The 26,083-nt window shown below is 42.6% G+C and overlaps 1 protein-coding gene across 2 annotated transcripts in view; it reads left to right on the top strand.

Moving 5' to 3' along the window:
* Positions 1-26,083, top strand: part of ST8SIA1 (ST8 alpha-N-acetyl-neuraminide alpha-2,8-sialyltransferase 1) — a 141,437-nt gene that overhangs the window by 12,564 nt on the left and 102,790 nt on the right. The window contains exons 1-2 of one of the 2 annotated variants that reach the window (XM_055712931.1): positions 22,119-22,266; positions 22,670-22,814. In XM_055712931.1, coding sequence (XP_055568906.1) covers positions 22,713-22,814 — 102 coding nt within the window. In that variant the 5' untranslated portion in view covers positions 22,119-22,266; positions 22,670-22,712. Of the gene's footprint in view, positions 1-22,118; positions 22,267-22,669; positions 22,815-26,083 lie in introns of those variants that run through there. The other variant, XM_055712930.1, reaches the window with a different exon arrangement.

The raw sequence follows: 26,083 nt of genomic DNA, 5'->3' as shown, positions 1-26,083 counted from the left end.
GGGATTGCTATAATGAGAATTACGTGTCAGCCTATAATTAGATGGATTTTTTTAACTAAGGAAACTGCAACAGTGAGGGGAATAGGAGAAACAAAACCAATCTGGGAATTTCTTTATAGGTCATATTATTAATTGAACATTTTGTCTTGGCACCCAGCAAGCATCTAGTACAAACACACTTGCTGAGCCTTATGGACAAATGCTGAACATCTCCAGGGTTTAGCATGCCCAGTTGGATGAAGCAGTAAAAATGCACATGAGATATTTATTCTTTCTGTCCCACTCCGCTCATTGCCTTTAAATGCTTAAGCCTATCCAGAAGGAAATGGCAGAGTGTGGAACTTGAGCTGGCTGATCCGAAAATGGTAACAACAACAAAAAAGTAAACCTATCATTAGAGAAATCATGTGTTTTGATAGTTCTGTTTAGACAACAAAACAAGTGAAAACACTTATCTAGTGTAGCTCAGTAAATACTAATGGGTCCAGCATGTGATAACATGTTTATTTTTGCCTTGGGTCTTTGATGAGTGAACATAGTGCTTCCTGTCATTTTGTTTTGTGCTTCAGTTGTCAAACAGGCCATTGCTAGTGAAAGTCTTGTACTAAGAGGGTTGCGTTTGTTGTTCTTCCACACCTAATCTGTGGAAAAATGTGTTTGCTGGCCTTGGTAATTATACTGGCAGTCGGTTTTATATGTTTAGTACAAATTCTGCTTTCTCTTCTGCTGTGGAACAGCACATCTACATCATAGAGAAGAGCAAAGTTACCTCTGCTGGCATGGTGGCAGACAGGTTGGTAGGGGTTTCCAGTGGAGTGCATGCTTTCTTTGGAGCATAACCAGGAGCATGTGGGTAGTGTGCTTTCACTTGAAATCATGGGTCAGCTGAGATGAATATGAGCATGCTTAGGTGTGGCACTTAAGTTCTTTCCCAAATTTGACTTAATCGTTTGGTTTCAGGTGGTGTATTGGTGTCGTGTGTGGCTGTGCAGCCTGTCTTGTGTGACTCTTACTCCTTTTCATTTAAAATAGATGACTTATTTTGCCTTAGTGAAAAAGAAATTCTAAAAGCACTGAGAAGTTGTTTCCACTCCTGAAATGCCTCCAGTCTACACGTATTTTTTACACAGTTTGGTAACTGCTAAGAACAGATTAGCTTTCAACAAGTTTAATGATTAAATAGCTAGGCTTTGTCATTTCATTATCATCTTTTTGGGTCTAAACTAAATGGGTTGCATGTATCGATGTATCGGGGTGGGGGGGGAGTCTCCCAAAACACACTGGCTCTGGGCTAGGCATCAAGCACATGAATCCTAGAATCATTTAGGTTGGAAAAGACCTTTGAGATCCTCAAGTCCAACCATTAACCCAAGACTTCCAAGTCCATCACTAAACCATATCCCTAAGCACCACATCTATGCACTTTTTAAACACCTCCAGGGATGGTGACTCCACCACCTCCCTAGGCAGCCTGTTCTAATGCATGACCACCCTTTTAGTGAAGAAGTTTTTTCTAATATCCAACCTAAACCTCCTCTGGCACAACTTGAGGATGTTTCCTCTTGTCTTGTCACTAGACACTTGTCTGGGAGAAGAGACTGACCGCCACCTGCCTACAATGTCTTCTCAGGTAGTTGTAGAGAGCTATAAGGTCCCCCCTGAGCTTCCTCCTCTCCAGGTTAAACAACTCCAGTTCTCTCAGCTGCTCCTCATCAGACTTGTGCTCCAGACTCAAGTCTTGAGTCAGATGAGACACCAGCCTCATCGCCTGTCTCTGGACACACTCCAGCACCTCTGCATCCCTCTCGTAGTGAGAGGCCCAAAATTGAACGCAGTATTTGAGGTGCAGCCTCACCAGTGCCAAGTACAGGGGGACAATCACTGCCCTAGTCCTGCTGGCCACATGACTTCAGATAGAAGCCAGGATGCTGGTGGCCTTCCTGGCTACACTGCTGGCTCATGTTCAGCCGGCTGTTGATCAACATCCCCAGGTCCTTTTCCAGCAGACAGCTTCCCAGCCGCTCTTCCCCAAGCCTGTAGCATTGTGTGGGGCTGTTGTGACCCAAGTGCAGGACCTGGCACTTCTCCTTGTTGAACCTCATACAATTGTCCTTGGCCCATTGGTCCAGCCTGTCCAGATCCCTCTGCAGAGCCTTCCTACCCTCTCAGATCAACACTCCCCTCCAACTTGGTGTCATCTGCGAATGAAAAGTATTTTTAAACCAACTTTCAGGCAGTGTTCCTATCTTAAGATGCCTTGTTGAAGGACTAAGTAGGTTGAATGATTTATTTAATGAATTTTTACTTTTATCCTCATACTTAGCACATTCCTTGCATTAATTGGTTGGAGGTTTGTTAAGGATTTTTGCTTGCTCTTTTTAGCAGCATCTTTTAAATATTGATGCTGTAAAAGACCGTGAAACTTAAGAAAGTTGATTCACAGTGAAATGTACTTTGGGTAGTCTGGGCTTGTCCTTCCCCTGAGGAAGCTGGTATGCCTCCTCTCAAAAGAGTACTAACATTTCTTTCCTTGTATGTCAAAGTTTGTATGACATTGAGTGTCTCAATAGCAGACTTGCACTGGTCCACTCATTCATTTATTTTAAACTGAAGCAGTTAATGAAGACTCTACTCAAAAGTTATTCTCTACAACCAGCATTGCTGTGATGCCCTTTCTACTTGCCAGAGCCTCCTCTGAATGCTGGTGTCTGCTGCTGTTTTAGCAGGTCTTTGGTGGAGAGATCCAACACTGTCTTATGCCATATCTGCACCCTCCCAGTATTAGAAAGGGAAAGAACTGTTGCAGGTGTGCTGGTGGGGAGGTGCCCTTAGGGTTCCTTGCTTCCTTTCCCTTGTCATGCCCTCGCGTCCCTCCCTGCCTGGAGGCCAGGTAGGTACTGTGGGTACTGTCCCTTGAGAGCTTACTCGCAGGTGACATTGCAGGCGCGCCAGCTCAAGAGTAACTTGTGCCCTCGTGGTTTGGAAGCGGATTACCTTAATGCTTTGGATCAACTCCAAAACTATCTCAGCTGTCAGCAGCACCTCCTTCCACTTTAAAGAGTAAGTTCTCCTATAAATAGCAGTACTAATTAGGCTCTGTTTGTGTCCCACTTCCCTTGAGTCCTCTTGTCCCCTGTGCCATGACTGGGGCGAGAGGCAGCGGGTGCTGACTGAGCAGCTGGCTGTGCTTGGGCAGGGTGCACAGCTCTGCTGACGTGGGGCTCACAAAATTGGGTCTCCCTTCCACCCAAGTTTTCAGACTTACAGGATCTTAATCGTATATGATATTTTCCCTCTTCCCTGTTCAAATGTTGCTGAAGTTAACCAACAAGTTCAGAAGTCCGTGAGGTGGGCAGGATGGCTGTGTCAGCCTGTGCCTTCACTTAAGCTTTGTTTGCTGTGCCTATTTAAAATACACCCTTTTCTCCCCAGTGCCTTCAGAACTTGCTGGCTCTCTGGCTTCGTCAGCCTTTCTGGGCTGGGCCAGCTCAGCTCCTGCTCAGCAGGCAGCAGCATATCGTTTGTGACTAAGGGCAGGCAGCTTCCTGCAGCTGCCAGACCTCTGTCCTCCTCCCAGCTCCCTGCTGGGAGCCCAACTTGGACCAAACCATAAACCATTGTGAGCTGTCAAGCCAGGAGCAGACAAATTCATGTATTTTCAAGGACAAGAGTGTGCTCTTTCCTGTGCGTGACAAACTGCATACAATATTCCTTCTGCCCTCCCTGTGTTAGCCTTGTCCTGGTTGCTGGCTGTTTAAAGGGATGGGATGTCTTCATATATTCTTATTCTTTCTTAAAAAAGGAGTTTTCTATTCGGAATTGTGTCAGAATGCTCTTGTCAGATAAGAGAAAGGGGTTGTGGAGTAGGGTACTCTAGAAGGAAAGAAAATATATGTGCTTGGAGGGCAGGGTGGGAGGGAGTGATGGTAAGGTGGTGAGATAGTGGGGCCTTGAGGGCTGGAAGGGAGGTGGAAGACTGGTAGGGTTTAACACAATAGAGGCAAGTAGTTTGTAATAGCAGGAGTGGTGAAGGAGAAGAAACAATGTTTCTTCACTATTCTGTTATGTGAAGCAGTATAGCAGAGAAAGAAAGACTGTAGTTAGGAAATTTGAGAACAAATACGTGGATAAATCAGAAGGGCAATCAATTAAGAACGTTCGATGAAGTGGACAATTTAAGAACAGCTCAGTTAAGCAAGATAACCCAAGGAGGTAACAATTAATTAAAACAACTTGGGTTAAATGATAATCTCAGTTTAAGAAGATCAGGTATCAGATGGAAGCAGATCACTTGAATAAATGAAGGTTCAGTTTCAATGGCCTATGTGAGGTATAAGAGAAGCTATGAAATTGTAATAGTAGACAACATTTTCATGCCATAAGATAGGAGGAATGGGAATCATTTTGCTCTAGAGATGACTGTTTAAGTGGTGAGATTTGGAAGTAGAGTGATGAAATGTGTGGAGTACAGCCCACTCACTGCAGCTATCTCTGGTACCTGTCCTACTTAAGAGCTGTGGTAGGGAAAATGTCCATATGGTTAGCAATAAGACAGGAAAACAACATTTGTTGCTCTGTTTCTTTTTCATTCTGTGATTGCATGTTGCCAACTAGACAATCCACAGACATGGCATCTAGTGAACTTTGTTTGCTGCGGTTTTGACTGTCCCAGTGGCACATGCTTGGGAGTGATGAATTACAATGGGCAATTCTTTGACCTCCCATATCTAAAACTGGAGTTGGTTACTACAGTTTTGGGGTGACACTTTAAAACAAAGGCACTCTTTATTCTGACTGGATGCCACCCAAAGCATTTTGCCGAGATGACTTCTCACTTGGTGTTCTAGTAGGGTCAGACACGTGATGGTCATTAAATTAATGCATAGATAACATGTATTTAGAAACAGGGACTCAAAACTGCACTGTGCTGAGGACATTCAGCTACTCCAGAATTCCTTGGCCACCCGCACTTGACTAGCTTTGATTCCAAACTGTGAAACAGCTCTGGGAAGGTGAGGGATTTGTGGGGGCAGGCATGGAGCTTCTATGCTTCTGGGTGGCAAATGCCAGCACCTTCTCCAGACTGATCTCACCAAGCAGGAGGCAGAGTGGAAAGCAGTGAAATTATGTGTCTCAGGTGTTCTCGCGCTCTCTCTCTCTCTCTGTGTTACTTGTTTTGCTACATTTTCATCATCCAGATTCTGCCTCAAATATATCTGCCTTCCAGTGGATGTGAAAATGCACCCTTTGGGGATCTGCAGGGCAGATTTGTGATAAGTGTGCAGCATAAATTGATTGATAACAGACTTTTATTACAGTGCATAAGAACACAGAAATATCTTTAGTGGGACAGACTGCTAGATCAGGTCCATTTAGTTCAGTATCCTATCTCTGTCAAGGGTTGGCACCAAATGCTGCAGGGGAAGTCATGCGATAGATAGGGATATGTAGTATAATCTCCCAAATAAATCGGTGTCTCAGATTCTTTGAGTTATGAGGCTTACCCTTCATTACCTTAGTTTTAATACCTCATGCAAAATTACTGTTGTTAATTATAACAACTTTCATATTCTTGGTGCATACATAAACAATCAATCCCTTCTTAACCTTCATTATGCTTAATTTAGGAAATGCAGGTGTTCTCAGAATAGGTAGTTCTTAAATATATATGTCTCAGTCTTAGATTGGTGGTTAATCACTTTAAAGAATGTATTTCCTCTTTGGGTGGTATATTCTTTTTGTACTATTTTGCTTTTTTATCTGATTTATTTTTAGATTGTAACATTGTACCAGAAAACAAAATGTTATCACACTGTTGAAAACTAAGTATCTCATCTTCAGCCCTATAGTAAACAGTTTAGTTACTGTGGAAACTGAATTACTGGTCTTTAAAATTGTTCAGTTATTGCTTCTGAAATACAACTCTTCATTCTAAATAATTAACTGCTTGAATTTCTTGAGATGAGTAGCATAGACCAATTGAAAGACATTTCCATGATTAAATATAGCTCTATAACTTGTCACACATTCTTGAGCTGCAAGGTGAATTTTCAAGATGAGTTTGAGACCTAGGAAGCTGGCAATTGGACTGCCCGGTTGCTGGATGCTCTCAAATGCCGTGTGACTTTTCACCAGCTAGTTTCAGGCCTGGGAGCCCTGAATGTAATGAAAGGCTCAGTCAAAAGCTTTCCTATAAGCAGATGTTGGGTTAACTTCTGTGCAGCGCGTTTCCTGTGGGTATGGATGTGAAAGTGTTCTCATGCTGGGCACAGAGGCTAACATTTATCTGCCTGACAGGACACGTTTCTCATGTTCACTCAGTAGCCGGAAGAAAAACCGCAAACCCAGCAACTGTGTTGGAATCTGTTGTTGGTTCGTCGTGCCATCAGTCCTGTGCTACCCTGGCAAGCTGGAGAGGAAGGGGTCAGAAAGGGAGAGCATCCTGGGTGACTGTCTCTTTGGGCCAGGGGCTGCCTCTGCTCCATGTCTCTGCTGTGGCACCCTTGGGTTTGACACGTAGTTTCCACAATACTCATAAATGATTATGAGTTACTTCTAGTCCAACCTGATGCATTCAAGATCAATTGATAAATTATAGAATCTGCCGTTCCTCTTCCTCATTCCCCTCAGGATCTTCAGTGCCACTGTTTCATGGTCCGAGGTTTCCGTTGATTATCACATTCCCCACTAGTGATTCCATGTTAGTGAATAGTAGATCCAGCTGTAAGTTGACCCATCAATACCTGTATCAAAAATTATCCCCAACACACTTCAGAAATCTCCCAGGTTGCTTGCATCGCTTTGTGTTGCCCTTCCTGTAGATGTCAGGGAGATGCAAGTCTCCTCATGGACCAAGAGTCTGTGATCCAGAGACTTCCTTGAGTTGTTTAAAGGAGGTTTCAGTTACCAGCACTGTGCCTCACTCTTCTGGAACGGACAACGTGGATGCCTCTGTAGAAGTAAACTCAGGTTACTGATCTGGAGAGATGGGGAGTTGCTTAAGACCACCTGCAGCTGGAGTTGAAACAATAGAGTATGAGAGGCAGAAGGTGGATGGGAAATGAGAAGATGGTTCCTCCCTTGGGCAGAAGAGTGCTGCTGGCCAGTGGTTAAAGAGTGCCTCTGCTGTCTTGCAATGGTTTGTTCCCCATGGTGATGACCTGGTGTGAGATGAAGGTAGAAGGTCCGAGCAGATGCACTATACTTCAGCTTGCTGCCTGTTCACTATGGGAAGGGCCCTGGTTGTTGGAGCTCCAGCTGTGGAGAGTTTGCATAATTCTTTAGTAGTGGCACAGCTCCTCTTCCCCTTTCTTGTTCAGTGGGATCGCTTGGACATGCTACCCTGAGAGACTTTGCATGGCTGTGAGTTTTGTGTCTTGTTCGTAACTGCTGGCTTATAAATTCCCCTCTCAGCAATTTTCAGAACCTAGTTCCAGTATGTTTTATTATTTAGATTTCTTTGGGTTATGAGTAGTCTGTGAAAACTAGAGTGTGGCAGCTAATTAAATGCAGGATTTCAGCAGTCCTTCAAGCAACAATAGTTTTCTGTGATATGCGTGGCTGTATATGTCAAGCGCTTCAGGTTTCGCTTTTATTTAGAATTTCATAATGCTGCACTATATACAATTCTTGCAGGCATTACAAGGTAGCACGTTTTGCATCGCCATAGTATGCCAGGCAGCCGTCTAAACAGCAACATTACTACCTGAACTTTAATGAATCATGTAGCTGGGTTTTTGGGAATAAAGAAATCTAAGAAAGATGGAAAACTCTCAACCAGTGGAGCAGAAAGAGGAGGAAAAGCAAAACCCCAGACTTGAATTCTGACAGGAGCGTTTCCCATAGCTGTAGGGAAGCTGTTTTGCAGCACTGGAACACTCAGGTTTCCCAAACCCGCCTGCTCAGCATGTGTGCCTGTGCAGAGGAGGTGCGATTGTGTGGCTGGAAGCAGGTGCTGCAGATGGCAGGAGAGGTAGATGGAAAATAAACATCTTGGCAGAGTTACGTAGGAGTCATAGCATGTAGTAATCTCTGCAGTTTTGCATTTGACAGACTTTTAGGAATTCTTCTCTCACATTTAGTGTTCACTTGTTAAAGGCCACCAGCTTAGACAGAGGGGTAAAGTTGGATGTGTTGCTTTTTTTCCCCAGGACTTCAAACCTAAAAGAGCTCAGTACATAAATCACGTTTATCCCCAGGGAAGCTGTTTGTTTGCTGCAGGTAATGGGGTTTGTGCATTCCCAACTTATTCCCAGCAGCACAGAGCATAGCACAGCAAACTAGTTAGGATAGACTCAAACACGGTTCCTGTTTCCTCGCCTCTTCTTTTCCCACTGCCAAGCAACTGCCTGGTTTCTGCTTCTGCTACTTCTTCTATGCCTGTTTAGGTGACCTCCCCACCTGCAAGCCCCCAAACCCAAACCATTAAATGTTGTGGTGTGTTGTGAAACTCTGTGTTTGCAGTGTGTGCTGCCAAGTATCTGTTATTTAATGGTAATGATAAAATAGCGTGCAATGAGTTAGAAGCTAGAGTTGTAAATATGTGGTGACCTTGATGGCTGAAGCTGTTTGGATTATTCTAAGGACTGTTTCAGAGCCCTGCCAAGATGTAGTGATGTGCCTGTGAAATTCTGGGAGCTTTGGAAATATGAGTTTTGGAAGCTCTTCTTGCAGTGCTGTGTGAATATTTGTCCTGAAAGGTCAGGTTTATGTTCCCTGATTACACTAGCAAATTCTTTCTAGCTGGTTGGAGGAAGTGTTCAGGGGAATCCTGCCAGCCTTCTGACAGTTTGGAGTAGTTCAGATGATAAACCTCTGTGTGTCCTTTGAAGGCAGCAGCTGATAGAGATGCAGAGTACATGTTTAGAGGAAACATGGAGTGCTTAGGTCCTGACTACTTAGGTCTAACCCAGGAAATTTGCTGTGTTTTGTACACCCTGGGGTCAAAGTGTACAGTTGTGGTGGTGAACAGTGCATTGGTGCTGTGACTCTAGCCAAAGGGACTTGGCTCAGGGTAGGTTGCCAGTGGAGGAGTGGTGTGACTCAGAAGATGTGAGTGGAAGGTGAGAAAATGTCAATTGGACTCTTCCTTACCTCCTGTTATGTACTAGTCAGGTTGCTTTGCCGTAGTGAGCATTGGTGAGAGTGGAGGTCTGAGCACATTTTAAGTAATCACGAGACATGTTACATAGAGTTGTCAGTGAGCTGGCAGCATTGTTGAGAGCAAATGGCAGAACTTCTGCATCAGCACTTTATCCTTTCTAGTGAGGTGCTAGAGAGACCAATGTATATGGCAGTTTTTGTTACTGAGATATGTTCAGAAAAAAAAAAAATAATTTTCCTGTGATTGTGTTCCTATTGTCTAGGCCAGGGGATAAGCAACAGATTTTAATGATGTATAGTCACCTATGGATATAGCAGGTAGAGGTTCATCACACTTATTTCAACTACCTGAAAGTTAGGTTTCTCTGTTAGTACTCCTACCGTAATTTCCTCCTGCTATAAATAATGAACAGGCAGAGGTCCTTGTGGATACTGACAGCTCTCTTCTGCCTTAGATACGTGTTGTAGGGTAGGGTAAGTGTTCTGTTTGTGGAAAATCTAGATGACCAACACAAAATAGATGCCTCACTGTGTGGTGGCTGGGCTTTGGTAGTATGAGCATTTTAAGAACTGAGACTTAAAGCACACCAGTAGACTGTTACCAGACTGTGAAATGGGGCTTCAACCACTAAGTGCTCCTGCATCATGAATCAATTAATACAACACACAACTGTCACTCAGCCACCAAGAATAGAAGTAGGAGAATTGCAAAAAGAAAAAAAGGCTTAGCGCTTGCTTCTGCTTTTACTTGACCAGAGTCAAGTAAATGAACAGCATCCCAGTTCTGCAGTGTACCCTGATGATCATCAATAAACTTGATTTCTTTATTTTCTTTTTTTCCCCTGGGCCTACAGCAGAGCAAGCTGTGAAGACAGAGAGGGTACATTGCCTCTTGTTCCTAGGACAGGTGTTTGGAGATGACTAGTGAAAGCATCTCAGCTGACCTTCCCTGCAAGAACAGATTCATTCCAACTCAGGGCCGGTGAGATCTTTTCTGATTTCAGTAAGTCTGTAGAACACGCAATATCCAGAATTCAGATATGATGGAGTTAAAGATGAGTGCAAGATAATGCCATTTAACTTTTTTCTGCTGGTTCACCAGAGGAAAAGAGACTTAAAAAGATTTGGATTTAGAGCTTCTAATGAAAAGATGTTCCAAAGTGGATGTGCCTTTCCTTTATTTTAATCCACTTACCGCATTTAGCAAAGTATTTGCATCAATGAACCTGATTTTACAGCACCTGGTACTCGGGCAAGATTTAAAACACATTAGCAAAACTGCTTCAGAAATGAAGCTTGTAACCGCAAACAGTGGAAATGCAAGTTCAGGTTATGTTTCAAGTTTTAATCTGTGATAATTTTACCGTTTGTTTTCATCTGTTAGAAGCCATCTGTCGGTACACAGAAGAATCACTGAACTCAGTTCAGAAATATCTCTGGATACTTGGCCAACTGAACATCAGCTGTTTTCAAAAGCGATGTTGATGGCTGGAGCAACTCGGGCTGTTAAGTGAAGTCCAGTGTCGGTGCTTGACAGTGCATTAAATCATGGCTTTCTTCCAAAATTGGACTATTACAGTTTAACTGGTATATAATTCTGGGTATACAGGGGCAACAAAGAACACAGTTTTGTCAATGTCCTTCTCTAGAAAGCTAAAGCATGGCATTATTTGGCATTTATTGGATTCCACTCCACCCACCCAGCCAGTAGGAAATGTGACCTCTATGACTGCAATCCTAATCTTAATTCCCCCCGCTTTTGTCTCACTGGGTGATTTCATCTAAACTAGAGAAATAGAAGTCTTCAAGGTAGTGAGTTCCTACAGGTTTCATGAAAAACAGCAGCTGCGTAGAAGAGAGGGATCAAAACTGAGGTTTCCTCTTTTGTTTGTCCTCCTGTTTGGCTGATCAGCTTGCCCTGCTAGCTGGCAGGGCGTCAGATGGATGCTTCCCAACCGGGCAAAACTCACTCTGTCTCCTAAACAACTGATAGTTCTGAGATGTGGGAAGCAGTTTCTGAAAAGTGGAAGAAACAAGTTTCTCTTCAGAATAGGGCTTCCTTCAGTTGTAGATCTATTCATATGTTTTTGATGGGTTAAAGCTTGCCCCCAAATGTGCAGCTTTTATGCCTTTGAAAATATATTCCTCTTTCATGCCTGTTCATGTGATACTTTTTACATATTCTTGTCTCCATTGCACATGTAGGCAATGGCTGCCTGGTCACCTACAGTTTTTTTTGCATCAAAAATCACTCTACTGACCAGTGGAGGATTATTCCTCCCCTCTTTATTTCTGTGGTCTCAGATCTTAGGCATTTCAAAATGTTTAAATCTGTGTAAAGGGGGAATTTTTTTTTTTTTTCTTTCTGGCCAGTTCACCTTCTGTGAAGGGGTATGACTTTAACTGATCAAATTAGTAAAAAGCTCCCTATGGACTTTCTTGGATTGGAGCGTGGGGGCACTGTTGTGAGGAGTGTTATATAATACTTTCCGGGCTTTTATCTGGGTTGCAGAAGCAGGTGGAGAAGTCACTGTAGTGTGATAATTGGCTGCTTAGATCTAGGTGGTATCTATCATCGCTCTAGATATTACAAGCGCAAATGTAACATTAGAGCTGCTCGATTTATTTTTAGTAAATCTCCTTCTCCTGGAAGAATACAGCTATCCTGTGCCCTTGTTGAAGCCAAATGTTTCTTTGTGCTTGTAGCAGTGCAAAGCAAGGAGCAATTTTGCTGAAAGGAGTAAGGGAAGTGGTAAGAACAACTCGTTTCCTCCCCACCCTGCAGCGTCGTGTACTGTAACTTTCTGTCTGGGTTGATAGTTCTGCTATTTTGCAAGGCAGCGATTCATTAATTTAACCTCATCTCTGTGAAAGCTGCTCTCCTTCTGCCAGGTTTATAAGATTAAAAAAAGAATAGTGCATAAAGCAATTAATCTGTTCCACCTGCCCCACTCCGCTTTGGCTCTGAGTACTCTCTGACAAAACTTCCAGTTCATGCAGTTCTGCCATCTCGCCTTTCTGACAGCCCACTCTGAGGGCTCTATGAACAGAGCTGGAAGACCATCAGCTGAGGCTGCTGGCAAATAGCATCCTTCTGTGACATGCTGTAGACAGACAGAAGACCTACAGTCCCTCCCTCCCAGCTCACATTAGCTGGAGAAGCCTTGCTAGGCTTTCTAGGGTCTGGAGCAGCAGGTCTGGCTTTGTGGACTGGAGTTAAGCTACGAAACATAGATGTTGCCAGTTGCCATCTGAGGTAGTTGGTCTCTTTATGACCTCTTTGTGGAGAGGAAGTAGGTATCTGTTTAGTTTGAGATGAACCACACCCTAAAAGAAGCTGTCTCTCATAAAGAAGCCTCGGAGTGACTTGGATAGAGGTGTTTACATTTCAAATACTGTAAATGAAGTGCGATGAACCCTGTGTCTTCCCCAAGATGGGCCCTCAAACACAGCTGTCATATTAAGGGGCTGGTGGTGGTGTCGTTAGCTAAGTGAAGGAGCAGTCTGGTGCAGTACCGGGGAATTCCAGCATTGTGTGAGATCATTTCTCTTGAGCTGCTGGCCAGAAACCATCAGCTCGTGCTCAGGTTCATCACTTCTCAAAGGAACGTGGCTGTTTGTTGCAGTTCCTAGGTGAGGTGACGAGTCACCGTTGTCTCTCCTGGATGTGGTTGGAGTTTCATTGGGAACAACACAGACAACCCAGAGGCATCCTGCTTTCCAGTAGATTTTAGTGCGAGCAACAGAGCAGCGCTATGGTGCTGGTTTTGCTATTACAGGTTACAACTTGTGGTTTCCTTTATATATAGCTCTTTATACATCTGATATGAGTCTCAGAACTTAGTCTGAATGCGTACTAAAACTCATACATTATAATTCATACATTATAATTTGTGTTTCAAAGCTTATAAGCAGGCTTTGTGCGTAGCAGTTTGAAGCAAGTTTGCATGAATCGAAATGTATTCTCTCTGAGAAGAGGCTGACAATTCTGTGTTTCAATAGGTTTCCAGATCAAATCTGCTCGGTTTGTAGGTAAAAGAATTGGCAGGAGGAAAGGTGAACTTAAGGCCTGTCAGATGTGCAGGCAGACTTCCATTCACTGAGAAATATGCTGATTTCTTCTAATTCATGAACATTGTTCAGTAACAAAGACAGTCCCTGGCAAATTTTGGGCTCATCCGTACTTCTACAATTTAAATGTTGCACGGTTCAGTCCTCCTTTGTACTTGCACTGCTAATGAAGATACGGAATAAATTGATGCGATGCTAGTAAAAGAATCATGTCTGTTTTCAGTGGTAGAAAAGTATATCCTTTCAGTTACTTTTCTTAAAATGCAGGGTTTTGATCAAAGAGAGAAAGCATAATCAACTAAAGTAATTGTGTATCTTTATTACACTATCTGGGATTTGCTTTAAATTCAAAGGAGAAGCTGATAGAGATTAAATAATCTGAAATCATCTGAAGATTCAGAGGCTGATCTGAGCCACAGTTCAGTTTTGAGGGAACAGAATTTAGGTAAGTTTGGGGAATTCCACGGTGAATCATATAATACTGTTGCTACTGCTGTCTTCTGAAAATGGATAAAAGATTTAAGAACCTTGAAATTTTAAGTTTCACTATGTCTGTCCTTGTTTGGAAGGAGGGTAGAGGGGGAAAAAAAAAAAATTTTCTGTGATACTATGAATGTTTCTGGAAAAAAGATATCACTTGTACGTTTCCCCAAAAAAACTCTCAAAACCAAAGGGGGGTGAGGAGGGGAAGAGTTGGACAAAATCAGTCACAGATTAGGGTGATATGCTGCCGTGGCTGACAGCTCAGATTTTGCCTGCTGCAAGGCAGCGAGGTTTGTTTGTACCAGGCCAGGGTAGCAAGGAAAGGGAAGCCCAACACACAGGAGATAAAAACTGTTATATATTTCTTTTGCAGCCTGGAAAACTTAACTGCTAATTGTACTGTGTAGACGGCACAAAATGTTTTGTTCAGTGATTTTAAAATGAATAATGAAAACCAACAGGTACAATATTTTCAGGTTAAATGAAATACTTTGTTTCCCTTTTGGGTGCCTAAAAAAGACCTGAAAGAAAGTGCTGAAGGAAAAAATACTGATGATGCAGAAAAGATGGAAGTGCTTGATTTGTAATTCCCCTCCCACCCCCACCTATTAATTTGGCAATTTGTAGCAAATTATCCAACAGTTTATAGTTAAAATTTCTTACTCACTTTAAAAAGTCACATACAGCTCTACTGCTAAGCTCATGAAGGTGGTTTCCATGAATTATCTTTATTCCAAGAAGTGTCTATGGTCTCTGCAACCTTTTTCCTTTCATGCAGGTTGCAGCACCAGGCAGTTCAGTACCTGATTTGCTTCTGCCTGTGACCTTTTTATTGTCCTGATATCTTTCCTCTCTTGAGGAAGATGGGGATATATTACATGATCCTTGTAAAACCAGACACCAAAATTGCTGCAGGAGGCATTGAAATCGGCCGAAAGTTCATAACAAGAAACAATATAATAATAAATGTGAAGAGAAAAACTGTCATGACTTTAGTTTTCATAAAAATCTTATCATATTGCAGAAAACTTGGCAGTAATCAGACAATCAGTAATCAGCTAATCTCGCTGTTCTGCTCTGCCGTGTCCACTCTATTTATTTTTCATTGCATTTAAACTAATTCTTCAGGTTCAGGTAATTGGGGGATTTTCACAAATGAACTTGTGCAGAGCAACATATTCTTGATTTAGATGTTTTTGGCAAAGGTTTTAATTTTACTTAGAGCTTAAACTATTACTGCTTTCCCAAAAAAAGAGTTTGGTATGATTTTGTGAATATCAAGAGGATTTGCATTGGTGGTTCTCTTATTCTTCTGGTACTTGTCCATGATGTTCTTAGGAGGGCAATTTTAAGGTCATATTCCCGAACAGTTGTGCTAAAGGTAGTTTTAAATTTCATCTCAGGTGGGGTGGAGTCTGCTGTAGAGAGGAGTGGTGCCAAAATACTTGACAAGGCTGAAGCCAGTATTTTATTTTGATGTGCAGGAATAAGACCATGTGGCTCTGTGTTTTGTGACCAGGAGTTCATTCAGTGTGTCCCTTAGCTTCTGACGGTTGCAGAAAAGTGACAGCCTCTCCCCTCCATCTCCCAAGTAAATTCATAGCAGTTGCTCGTGTTCTACCCACAGCTTTGGTACAGGGGCAATTAAGTGTTTGAAGCAAGAGTCTGATGTGTGCGATATCTGCCCTGGTAAGAGAAGAACATTATATTCCACTTTCAGTTTCCGTATTGCTGTCTTCTGCCCTGCTTAAGGTGCAGGCTATCATGCCTTGAACCACTTGAATACTAAGGTACTTTAAACACCATGAAAACCTCAAAGCCTCAGTGACTTCTTCAAGCTAACCCCCAGTTACAAGTAGTATATTGAGCTCTTTGGGAACGAGAAATTGTGACTGTGACCAAGCCCAACTAACCATGTTTTAACAGACTGTCGGAAGCCAAATGCCAACTGCAGCTACAAGCTCGTGTGACCATGCTGACTTTAATTGAATCAGTGACTTTACTGTTACTGAACGGGTTCTGTAGCCTTCTGTAGAGCCATAAAATTCTCAGGCTGCCAGCTTGGAGAAAAAAATGGCCACAAGTATAGTCATTATGTGGCTATATGAGAGGGCTGCCTTACAGCTGCTAGCATTAGCTACTGCCTACTGTTGGAGATGGGATATGGGTTAGCTTTTTTTACTGTTCTTGGATGGTGATGGTCATTGGATGGATGAATTCAGGATGTGTCCAGGTGTGAACTTGCTGATTAATTACTGATCCTCTGCATTTCTTTTATCAGTGATTTGCAAGACGACATTACAATATTGTTGGTAAATTTTCCAGATGAGAAAAGGAACAGGGTGGCAACTGATGCAGGCGACAGGCCCAGGAGAGAGAGCAGCCTGGGTTTCCTGCTGCGCTTCCTGATTCTCAATAGAGCCATATGTGAAATCTCACATTTAGCAAACCAGAGTGTAGGCTGCAGTTACAGATAGATGTCCCTATCCTGGGAAGCACTGGCAGTGAGAAGAGTGCTAAATATTTAATCAGTTAGATGTGCTTTGGCCTTGGATGTGGGATGCATGGGTAATACCAGAGAGGTCGTTTTGTCCCTGTAGCTGGCAGGGGTTGACTACTGTAGAAATGTTATTTCCAGGCTTGGAATATTTAGAGGGGAATTTTGAAAAAAAGGCAATAGCCACAGGAATGATGGAAAGGGTAAATAACTTTGTTCAAAAGTGAGAAATTCGGGAAACTCCAGCTCTTCCACTCATCAGAGGGGAGGCTGAAATCCGAGAAGCCAGGGATCTCTGAACTGGGTGGGGGGTGGTGGGGTGGTGGTGAAGAGGGGAACAGATAATTTAAAAAAATCAGCCAGAACCTGAAGGGACAAAAATTCAAGCTCTAAACTGAGTGCTGATCTTTTAAAGGCACAATTTTAACCATTAAGCAACAGTTGTGGTTTCTCCCCTGCCACCAAAACTTATTGCGAGAACATGTGGAAGTATTATTCTTGGGGAAACATTACACTTTGAAGACTAAATTTAGAGATTTTTCAGGAATAGATTTTAGACTCCTCATGATGGAAGTGGTCAGACCAGTTGCGTTTCAGAGCCACTGTTGATATTAATCACTAAAGTATTTCTGACAGGCATGTTAGCCCGGGGTCTCTGAAGCGTGCATGTGCTGGGATATAGGTGTTGATTTAGTTGAGGAGTCCCAGAGGCTCTTGATGGGTCCCCCTGCCTCTGCTCAGGGATATGTAGATGGAAGCAATTAAGCAATTGCACCGACATGGAGCTGTGCAAATCTTCCTTAATGAACCCAAGCAACCACCCATCCTCTGGATTTCAGCAGTGCCACAAATCCCTGGTTGTGGGTGATGGCCTGATGATTTTGGCCTGACACCAGCTGAAACTCCAAGGACAGATTCATTTTTTTCTCTGCGTGTTCAGATTCATGTGATCCTAAGGCAAAACATGGGCAGCTGAGGTGAACATGGACTGCAATGTAGAGAAAAGGAGGTTTGTGTTAGACCAAATGCCGAGTGTTGTGCTGTCAGCTCCTGGCTCTGATTCGTAGTCACCGGACAGAAGCTAGCATGATGACCAGCTAAATCCAGGCAGCTGAGCAGAGTCTGACGAAAACAGTTAGTTTGACCGATTATTTTTATCTCAAACTGGAACCTGAACCTCAAGTCATAATTTTAATGCTGCCATTAAAGCCAAACTGTAATGGAACAGTAATAGTAAGTTTAGTGTTACATTGAGCAGTGGTTGAATCGGTGCCTTTGTTCCATGTGGGGACTGCTGGTACTTGCTGGGACCTGCAGAGCAGCATCAAGCTGTAGCCCCTCCTGTCCTCTCCCCCTCCTGTGTGTGCAGCATCATCCTTCACGGGGCACTGCCGTGCAGACCTCGATGGGGTCCTGCACAGTGCAAGGTTCATCAAGTGTGTGTGATGTGCTATAAAACTGCTGCCTCCTTGGGGCAGAAGAAGGGGTGTTGGTAGTGTTACCAGTGTCAGGGCACCGGTAGGTCTTAATAGCCCTGACCAGCCTCACCTTGGACCCTTACCCCTGTACTCCACATGCTGTGCCATGCCACACACTCTCTGCCCGTCGGTCCATTTATGATCAGGCTTAAGCCTTCAGTCCTCCATGAAGTTGCCCTCCTGTTGCTGCTGCCTGAGAAGTGGTTCCACTTCAACCTGATCTTTTCCTTATCCCCCTGGTATGGGTTTAAAAGGAAAAATCTGAGAGGAAGGACTTTGCTCCCCCTCGCTTTCACAGTGCTGGCAGCACTGATGTGCTCCATGTTGACCAGCATCACAAGACGGGCATGGCACAGAGAGCTGGAGAAGTGGTGGTGTGCTGGGGAGGCAGGACCTGTTCCACCTATGAAGAAGAGATATCTAAAGGGCTATAAACTCCTGACTGACAACCCATGCTGTGGAATTGCCCATTTCTGCTTTTAGATGTTATATTTGCCCATCTTAAGCCATATGGGATGTTTGAACTAGCTATTGAGTCATTATTGGCTGGGACTCAAGTCAAACCAGAGTGAGATTAAGTATTAACTGGCTGCAAACAGAAAAAAGTTCATTAAGGTGAAGAATAAGCAGTTTGGGATTTTTATGCAAGCTCTTTCACTGACGTTATGTATGAGTTTAGGTTTAGACTTCTCAAGGAGGTCTGGTTTCCTCTCTGCTTTTAGGTGGAGGAGGGTGCACCTATATGAGCTCTTTGATCAGAAGTGGGCTTTTGAGGCAAATCTCCTGATTGTCACAAGTTACTGCACTTCAGTAATGCACTTTTTGCTACAGCCACTCACAGGCTTTTTGTGGAATCAGACCAGAGTTAGTCTGCAGTAAATACCATGAAAAGAAGGTAATGTGGGTATAGGAACCTTGGCACCAACTATTCCACTCTGCTTCTTTCAATGTGCAATGTCTGCTGGTATAACCTGAACGAAGTGTACTGTGGGGATACAGCTCATGCCCCCAGACTGCTGCTCAGCTCCCGCCTGGCGCTTGAGCCGATGAGCGGAGCCACTTCAGTGCTAATGCTGCCCTGTGGTTAGTCACCTGCTTGGTGCCCAGTTCTGGCTGAATCTTAGAGGCCTGAAGTGAGAGTCTCAAAGTAACTTTTCTTCTGCTTCTGTCACAACTGGGGATTTGTCCCTTAAGTGCTATCAGGTCTGAGGGCCCCCAGTGCCTTTTCAATACCAATATTAAAGTTATTTAATTCCTCTCATACGTAGGTCTCCCCTGAATTGGAGATAACTTCGAGTCAAAGGTATATTTTTTACGTCCTGTGAGTGCAGAAATGCTTACAGTGAACTGAAATCCTTGGCTAAGAGCTGCTGCAGTTTTGCAAATTCATAACATTTTAGCTGTATGTTTTAATCTAGCTACTCCCTGATCCTGCAAAGTACCCTGCTTTAGATTCACCTTTGAATCCATTCTGCTTTGTAATGCATGTTTTCATATGGAGCTTTTCTCACTTTGGAACTTTGGGATTTGGATCAGAAAGAGAGACTGAATGATGTGAGACTTTTAAAAATTACTCTTTTCTGACAGAAAGCACATGTGAGTGCACAAGGTTTTTGTGCTAATATATACAGATGCATACTTGAACTAGTGATCTGCTTATCTGTGGACCTTCCAGGAGGTACTTGCTACTTTTCATAATATGTTTATCAACAAAGGATTTAGTGGGAACTGGAAAAATGCATTTTTGGGGAGGGAAAAGAGTAGGTATATATATCTAGCCTGATAGATGGCAGGGAGGGTGGGAGGAATCATACAAAGAGATACAAAGAGCTGTTCCCTAGCTCTTCAGTTTACCCTGGCTAAAGAAAGGGTCATTAATATGAAACATTCCCTAGATACTTTTCCACTGAGATGTCTGTTATTTTTGTGCTTTTTCCTCTGACCAAACTTCCAGAGAAGGTATGAGTTGCAAGATTTCACTTGGAAATTTTAGTTTTGTTATACAGTTGTATAAGAAACAACTATATGTAGAGTTGAGCTCCGGCTGGTCTTGGATTACATTATGTTTTCTTGAAAAAGTTGCCATGGGGATAGAAAATACAAAGAAAAGGAGAGGAAAGATAGGCAAAAATTATTTTCTTTCCACTTGACAGAGCGAGTGAAATATTTTTCCAAAGGCTGCATACTGGAGTTTGTGGACAGCCAGAAAAATCTCCACTCTCAAATCTTTCATTTGGAACAATATTTCATGACTGTCTGAAACTGCTTTGCAAAGGTTATTTGGTAAGAGGTTTCAAATTTTCTCTAGTCTGATTTTCACGGTTCTGTGATGAAGGCTTTATTTGGGCATCTACGGGAGGATGATGTGAAGCCTTTCTGTGGTGGATATAGGTAGAGCCATTGGTGTTTCTAGGAATGGAAATTGCCACTCTGGCTGACACATTGCTCTGTTCTGCTCAAAGAGTGACAAACGAGCTCTACAACAGGCAGTCTAAAGGAAAACACAGTTCCAGAATCACAGAAACAGAAGTGTGAAGGTGCCTAGAATGATCACCTGGTCCAGCCTTTTGTGGGAAATGAAGTCTAGCACCTTGTCCAACTTCATCTTGAAAACCTCCAGCGATGGGGACTCCACCACATCCCTGGGGAAGTTGTTCCAAGGGATGATTGTTCTCACTGTAAAAAATTTCTTTCTTATATCAGGATGAAACGTCTCCCAGTGCAGCTTGTACTCATTGCTCCTTGTCTTCTCTGTGTGGCTCCTTGTGAAGAGAGAGCCTCCATCCCCGTTATAACTGCCCTTCAAGTACTGGAAAACTGATGAAGTCCCCCTAAGTCTCATCTTCTCCAGGGAGAAAAGACTTAACTTTTTAAGTCTTTCCCCACAGGGCAGGTTTTCCAGCCCTTTGATTGTTGTTGTGGCCCTTCTGTGGACCCCTTCCAGTCTGTTTTGAGTCGTGGGGTCTAGAACTGAACACAGTTTTGTCCTACACTTCATTAGTTTGGGATTGACTTGCACACCAAAGCATGGCAATTTACATCTTTTCTGAAATACTTCTCTATACGGACGGAAGAGCGCAGGTATGTATGGAGAAAACACATGAGAACAAGTTATTGCTCGTAGCGCTTCAGCCTGAGCAGCAGCACGCTCTGCCCTTGTGAGCCCCTGTACCCTCACACTGGGGGGTCTGGGTATGTGGTGGAGCCTCATGCTCTTCAGTGCGGCACCATTGTCAAATGGACGACATGCTGAAATTTTGAGCCATGTAGCACCCTGTCATAAGCTTCTGATTTGAGTCTTCATAAAAATCCGTCACCTCTTTGGCTGCCTGTGGGGACAGAGCGGCTGCTCAGCCTGTTACAGGGGGAGAGCTTATCTTGCGGCTCGTTGTAGAAGCTGACTCTTGATTTAGAACAAAATGTGATACCCAGTTTCCTTGTGTAATTTGCTTCTTTTTAACAATTTAATCTCCCTGTGTGTCACGGGCAAAGGATACACTCAGGATACACCTGCTTTAGGAGAAGAGTGCACCTCCTGCCATCAATCCTTGCATCCTTGCTGTCCTTTGAGAGCCTTCTTCCACGTGAGCAAGTGTCCCAGTGGCCTGGGGTGGTGGTGGTGGCAGCGCTGCCCTGGAGCTGAGCCAGAGCAAATAATTGAATTTCCCCAGTGGGGAAAGCTCACAAATAGCACTGGCACCGCCAGGTTTCCTCTTCTGCTAAGATTACAACAAGTCAGCTCTAGCGTTTTCATCAAGTTTTCAGTTGAAATACATATGGAAAATAGTGGCATAGTTGCAGAAAACTATTAACTGATGGCAAAATAAATTTTTGATAGGGGAAAACAATGATTTCTTTTTAAAAAATCAATTTTTAGAGAAGAAAACTAGCTGTAAAGCTTTAAAAAATGCTAAAAAAAATTTAAAATTTCTGTGAATGACTTAATGGTTTTGCATAAAATCTCCTCTTTCATACAGGAGAACATTTTAGTAGCCACTAATAACTGATGTTTTTCTGCCTGCCGCTTGCAACTCTTATGCAGCCACTTGAAATGGCATCAGTCTCTTTAGGATTCCCTTTAAAATAAATGAGAAATTTATGTAATAATGTATCAATGTACTGTAATGGCATAACTCTACAATGTATATTTTATATATGTCTATTTCTTATAAAAACTAATATGAGCGTGACCCTTCGTATAGAGAGCTAATCCCTTGCAGCTTCAGAATGACAGGATATTCCTGCCCTGCAGATGCCTAGAGTTTTTCATCATTCTGTATTTTAGGGAATTAATTGCTGAGTTTGCTGTGATACAGAATTTTTGCTCAGTATAACCTTCAACCACCTCACCAGCTCTCAAATTTCTACTCGGGCTGAGTAATAAATGTTTTGGGGAAGTGAGCGTGTAAGAGGATATGCAGTTTCAATGAGGAAACAAGAAGCATAACATCCACACTATCTATCTGTCTGTCTCATACTGAGATGACTCAAATTGAACTTCAATTAGAAGTCAAACTCTAATACTGCTGTGAATATAGCACAAGGGTGTTTAGTATCTGGAGAGAGATGCCGTATTTTTTCCGTACTAAGTTATGTAACTGGGGGGGGTTAGGAGGCCTGCCCTTCATGAATAAGGTGTGGGATTGAATTTTCATATACCTTGGATTTAATTTTCAAAGGAGCTTCTCTGATTTCTTTACGTGTTGAAGGCCAGGTTTTTATTCATTTGAATGGGTTGTAAAGGATGGAGGGTTTTTTTTCTGAATCTTGGTTCTACCTCTATGCCACTCAAAAGTGAATGGAGGTTTGACATTTTTACTGTCTGTTTCTAAGGTTTTCTGAAACAAAATCAGGTTTTCTGGCCTTTCTGTAAGTAAAAAAGGGTCACCCTATGTTCATCCACTGGCTGGGAAGATGAAGGGCTTGCTTTGGAGCATCTGAGAGTGGCAGATCTCAGGTGTGAAGGGTGGTTGTTGGAGAAGGCATGCCAAGGCTCCGATTAATTAGTGGCTCTTTATCTTTTGGTTGTCTTCACCAGGAAACTGCTGGAAGAATGCTGTGACCCCGGGCAGCTCTTTGCGATGACAAAGCTGAACTCCCCAATGGGAAAGAACCTCTGGTTTGATGGGGAATTTTTATATTCTGTCACTATTGACAATGCAACTTACTCTCTCTTCCCACAGGTTAGTAACCTTTTTCTTCTTTTCACTTTAAGTATTAATATACCATATGGTAACGTGGTACAAATGAATATGAATAGGCTGAATGCTCATCAAGAAATTGTATCTTCATTTCTCAATACAAACCAGTCTCCTCTTTTTTTACTTCTGTGTCCTGAAGATTATAAAACGTTTGTATGCATGTTATTTCTGTGGCCACTTTTCAGGTGTGTACATAAGGGATGAGACTGGGTGTTTTAAGTTCTGGCTGTTTTAAGAAGGCGATTTCTGCATTACAGTCAGTGATCACACTCACTGGGAGCTTGAGCCCTCATCTGGGATTGCTTCGGTTCAGATCTACTTAGCTAAGATGTGACAGTACTTTGTGTGAAGTTGTCCAAGTTACTTCCAAGTTAATTAAGTTTACTGATGGCAGGCAATGTGAGCGCAATAACAGAAGCCGACAACTTGACCTTGCCGATTCTTGCTGTGTTTTGAATATCAGAAGTGGTTTGTTGCTGTTCAGCAAAGGTGTTTTCTGTTAAGTGCAGGGTTTTTGAGTGCTGAGAATTTGTGATGCTGATCTAGGGTTCTTGTATTTTTAACTAATGTAAGAACTGATGTTAAATAATCAATTGATTATATTGAATGTTGTATGCGGAAGGAGAGTTGTTTTATGTGGCTATGCATTTAAAGAAAGCTAGACATCTGGATGTATTAATTGATTTTTCTCAAATTAAAGGCATAGGTATTTATTAAGCCTCCCAGTCAATGGTGAGTCATTCGCATGAGGCTTTTCATTTGTTGCTGTTCCCCTTAAACGTGTAGCAGAGTTCTTAGCTGTTGAACTCATCCTGCAAACAAAACATCAAAAAGGTTATTAGTAGTTTCCAGATCTCAACAACAGACTTATGGCTTTTAATGAGTTTCAGTGGAGAAAGAGTGAGGGGAAGCTGCAGCACAGGGCAGAGGAGATGGGAACAGCTGCTTCCTGTGTTAAGACATCATCTGGAGGAGCTGTGTTACAGCTGCGCCTGGCTTAGGCTGCCAGCCTGCTGCCGTGTCACTCGGCTGTGCCTGGTGCAATGAAGTGGTTAATGGACCTCTGCTTCCCTCAAGCTGCTCCCCAGCTGCTGTGTCCCTGCAAGTGAGTAGATGCTGAAAGGTGCGTGGGGAGTCTTTTCCTGCAGTACAGCTGGAACAGGGCTGCCCAGCTGGAGTGAATTTCTCTTCCTGCCTTTGAGACTGGTAGGAAGTTTATGGTGTGTTGCAGAGCAGCAGCTGTAAATCTTTTTTATGATTATTAGTGTGAATCGTTGCTACAATATTGCACTGTTTATTGGAGAAAACTGAAATCCTTGGCAGAGCTGTGGACTTCAGACCACACAAAGATATTGGCAGCAACTGCTCAAAATATGTGTGTGCATCCTGTCCAGTGTTTCAGGAAAGCCCCACCTGAGCTGGCACAGGGAGGCCACTTATTTTGTGATGAATTTGGGATTTCAGATTTGATTATCTTGGGATTAAAAACTAGCACTCTGCTGGCCACAGTGGTGTCCTACCTCCTCTCACAGAAAAGAGACTCTGGGCACCTTCAGAGAGGTACATGCTGGGTAGAGAGGAATCACAGTGCAGTGATTCCCAGGCTCCCAAGCCCTATCTTCAAAGTTTATCAGCTGGCCAGATTGAGAGTGAGGATCTAGGAAGCCCTGGAGAGATGAACTGCTGAGGGACAACATAAGCTAAGGAGTTGGGACTTCAGGGTCCCTTAGGCTTGCCGAGCAGGCTGTGAAGAGGATGGCTGGATGCTGTTGTAGGGGTGGTGGTGGAAGGGGTTAATTTTTATGATGATCCAACCCTAGAACAATGCTACAAAGCAGCTCTAGGACGGGTGCCGAAAATGCTGTTCCGTTAATCAATTGATGGGCAGTTCATTTCTGACAAGTGCTACTCACTTCTGCTCCCTCTTTTCTTGCAAGTACCATTGCCTCTGACTTGATGTGTTATTCCTATGTATTTTGCCCAGAGGAATTTTGTAGACCTTTATCACATGAAATCCTGTTAGGCTTAAAAGCTTAGGAAGACTTATTTGCAGTAAATTCTTAAACAAAGTATTTTTCTACCTCTCTCTGTTTCAAAAAAAAATACTCACCTAAATTTTTCAGGCTTCTACTTTGAAGAATGGTGTCTATTAGCATGCTAGCAACCAGCAAGCAATTTTTGTGAAGATGAATATTCCTTTCAAAAGTATCCAGAAGCTTAAAACCACTCCTAAAATATGGGTTATACTCCGAAATTCTCAGGGGTTGTAACAGGAATGTAAAGGGCCACAGCTATGTTGATATAATTGAAGAAATATTTCCTCCAGAATAAATAAAAAAGGCTCTATCCCCATCAATCTGCTGGGCTTAAGCCATTTTGTGTTTGCAGAACATTTCTCAGTCCTGAACCAGTTATTGACCTAAAGGATAATGTAACTCAAAAGTAAATAGGAAACTTGCTGTATTTTATGGCATAGAATAAGCTGGCTATGCATCAATGGAAACATACAGAAACATTGTAAGTATGTCAGAACTTAATATGTAAAATGTCAGTTATTTTTGAATGTGAACAATACAAAATACAATATTTTTTCTTCTGAATAATCTGTAGATAAAGTTCTTAAAAGCTGGCTCAACGTTTTCTGATGAGGTGCTTTTTAAAAATGCTATTTCATCAAAATATAAATTTAGTATCTGTTCATTGATTTTTCAATTTTTCTTTGAAGTTAAAAGGTTAAAAGGTTTTGGTGGTGTTATAAAATTTCATTTTACCATTTTTTGAATGTAATATTTCAGCTGTTTTTTTTAATCAGCTCCATTGCCAGCTTTTTTTTTCCTCAGACTTTGCTTGATTATATCCTCCTCCAAGTTTTTGATTGGCTGAGGGAGAAACCTGCAAAAAAAAAAAAAAAAAAAAAAGCTTTTATGTGGCAATAGTAATTTAGTGTTTTGCTTCAGTCTATAAGAACAAAATTTGAAGTTGCAGTGTTTTGCATGAACCAGCAATTCCAGCTGCTGGAAGTTACTCCTCTTACTCTTCCCCTCCCATTTGCCCCCTGATTTCTAGAATTAAAATTTTTTGAAACAGAAATGAAATATTACACAGACTGCACCATCTTTCCCATCCTGTAGAGAAACTGCTCGTGGCTCATTGTCAGTTTTTGCTAGTGGCTAATGGTCAGGAGAAGATGCAGGGCAGGAGGTGGCTCATTACAGAAGGTGGCCTAACATGCAGTGAGGGTGGGCATCCCA

Source organism: Falco cherrug, chromosome 5 (genome assembly GCF_023634085.1).
Source record: "Falco cherrug isolate bFalChe1 chromosome 5, bFalChe1.pri, whole genome shotgun sequence".
Taxonomy (NCBI): domain Eukaryota; kingdom Metazoa; phylum Chordata; class Aves; order Falconiformes; family Falconidae; genus Falco; species Falco cherrug.
The sequence above is the reverse complement of the archived record's forward strand: the minus strand, read 5'-3'. Positions and strand labels throughout refer to the sequence as shown.